This window comes from Palaemon carinicauda, chromosome 18 (assembly GCF_036898095.1).
Source record: "Palaemon carinicauda isolate YSFRI2023 chromosome 18, ASM3689809v2, whole genome shotgun sequence".
Taxonomy (NCBI): Eukaryota; Metazoa; Arthropoda; class Malacostraca; order Decapoda; family Palaemonidae; genus Palaemon; species Palaemon carinicauda.
This window is the reverse complement of record NC_090742.1, coordinates 129058473-129060903: the sequence shown is the minus strand read 5'-3', so window position 1 is coordinate 129060903 and position 2431 is coordinate 129058473. Positions and strand designations below refer to the sequence as shown.

Sequence of the window (2431 nt, the reverse complement as noted above, 5' to 3'; positions counted from 1 at the left end):
ATAATAATACACACTTTGCCTACGTTAGAGATGAATATCACACTATTAATTGCTCATGTGCAAAGAAATTGATTTATTCAAATAACTTATTGGAAAGAAACATCATAGAGTCCAGTTTCATAAAAGAAACGTTTGAAAACATCTTGAATATTGAACATGGAATGTCTAAACTCGACGCCTTTGTATGTTAAGAGATTTGCAAGCTATATATATATATATATATATATATATATATATATATATATATATATATATATATATATATATATATATATATATATATAAACTTTAACTACTTAATGTAGAACTGAATGTATTGAGAATAATTATCGTCACTGTGAAATCAATATTTAGACCTATGATACCATTCAATGAAGGGTAAAATTATTTCATATGTTATGCATAAGTACGTTGGCATTATATAGTGTTATGCTACATATAAGTACTGATATATACGTAATTGTTTCTTCTCCTTTTTCTTAGTCTACATCTTTGCCCACTTCTATGTAGGTTGATGTTTCTGGTCAGCTTTCTCCATCTACCTCTGTCCCACACCTCATCACCGGTTAATCTCTTTCATCAAAGGTCATCCTGGATACAGTCCACCCACCTTCGCTTTGGTCTCCCTCTCCTTCTCGTTCCCTGTACCTCCACTTCAATAACAATCCTCCCAATATACTGTTCATCTCTTCTCATGACATGGCCATACCACCTTAGTCTACTTTCTTGTATCCTATCTGATAGTTTTTCAACTCCTGTGGTACCCCTAATTACGTCATTCCGTACCTTATGTCTTCTTGTCACAACACATCCATCTCAACATTCTCATCTCTGCCACAGCCATCTTCTTCTCTTCTGTCTTCTTTATTGCCCAAGTCTCCGCTCCATATATCATTGCCGGTCTCACAACTGTCCTGTGTACTTTACCTTTCAACTTAACCCCTATTTTCCTGTTGCATAGTACTCCACACATTTCTTTCCAATTCTTCCATCCAACTTATATTCTGTGGTTTATTTCTGCCCCCAGATCACCATCCTCTGCAACTATTGATACTAAATACCTGAAATTTTCAACTCTTTTCAATCTCTCTCCTTGTAAACTAACTTTCCCATTCTCGCCATTTTTCAATCTCAAATACTATGTCTTTTTCCTGCTGATCTTCAATCCACTATTTTCCATTTCTCTTCTCCACTCCTCCAGTTTCTCTTCTACTACCTCTAGCCTAGTGCTACACAGTATAACAAAAAGCATATACCAAGGAGACTGATTTCTAATAGCTTGTGTTACTCATCCATGACAAGATCAAATAGGTAAGGGCTCAATGCAGACCCCTGATGTAGTCCCACATTGACTGGGAAACTTTCTGTAAGGCCTATACTGCTCTTAACATTTGCTTCTGCCCTTTCATACATATCTTGGGTGATTCTTATGTATTTCTCAGGGACTTACTTTTATCTCATACATCTCCATAGCTCCTGACTTGTTACTCGATCGTATGCCTTCTCCATGTCAATAAAGACCATATGTAATCTTTTCTGTTTCTCCCGATGTTTTTCTATCGTTTGCCTCAAAGCAAATATGGCTCCTACAGTCCCACTTCCAGGCATGAATCCAAATTGTTCCTCACCAATTGTTGTTTCATCTCTGAGTTACTTCTCAATGATCTTCACCTATTTTTTTTCATAGTATGGCTTATCAGCTTTATGCCTCTGTAGTTGCCACATTCCTGGATGTCTCCCTTCTCCTTACAGATGGGAATGATTAGGCTTCTTTTCCATTTCTCTGGCATCTTTTCCTGATTGAAGATCTTCTGCGTCAGGTCACACAAGATATCTATGCCTTCCTCCCCAAGACTCTTCCATACCTCTACTGGTATATTATTAGGTCCAGCAGCTTTACTATTTTTCATCTTTTTTACTGCTTGTTCTACTTCTCTTCTAGTCACTCTTATGGTAACTGTCTCGTTTGGGAGTCTACCTTCAAATACTGTTCTTGGGTCTTCCTCATTCAATAGTCTTTCAAAATAAGTTTCCCACCTTCTTTTAATTTCATCCTCTTCTGCTAGAATTATATGATTGCAATATTTTATTTGCCTTATCTGTGTCAGGTCTTTAGATGCAGCATCTCATAATATTTTCTTCTCTCCATCTGGTGTTTTCATCTCTTTATTGACTTCATTTAATGTCTCTGCCTTTGCCTTTGCTACTGCTCTTCTTGCTTCTTTCTTTGCTTGTTTAAAGTTTTTTATCCTGCTCATGTCCTGGTAGATCTGCCTTCTTGGCTTATTTCTTGGTTTTTATCCGTTCTTGCACCTCGTCATTTCACCACCACAATTCTTTATCATTTGGGGGTCTTCTTCCTGAGGACTTTCTAAGTACTTCCTCACCGATCTTTAGAATCACTTTACTATTCTCGGTCCACCATTCTTGT

The 2431-nt window shown here is 36.9% G+C and overlaps 1 protein-coding gene across 1 annotated transcript; it reads right to left on the bottom strand.

Moving 5' to 3' along the window:
* Nucleotides 1-579: 579 nt before the first annotated feature.
* Nucleotides 580-1910, bottom strand: LOC137657551 (uncharacterized). The gene is made up of 2 exons (XM_068391883.1): nt 1709-1910; nt 580-755 (listed from the first exon to the last, which is right to left on the bottom strand). Exons 1-2 carry the CDS (start codon nt 1908-1910, stop codon nt 580-582), a joined length of 378 nt encoding a protein of 125 aa, XP_068247984.1.
* Nucleotides 1911-2431: the final 521 nt, after the last annotated feature.

Excerpts from the sequence above, each read along its gene's own strand:
- LOC137657551 (XM_068391883.1), bottom strand. The coding sequence starts at position 1,910 with ATGAAAAATAGTAAAGCTGCTGGACCTAATAATATACCAGTAGAGGTA. Across the intron at positions 756-1,708 it reads GGAATGTGGCAACTACAGAG|GAGTTGAAAAACTATCAGAT; the intron begins GCATAAAGCTGA and ends GGGGTACCACAG.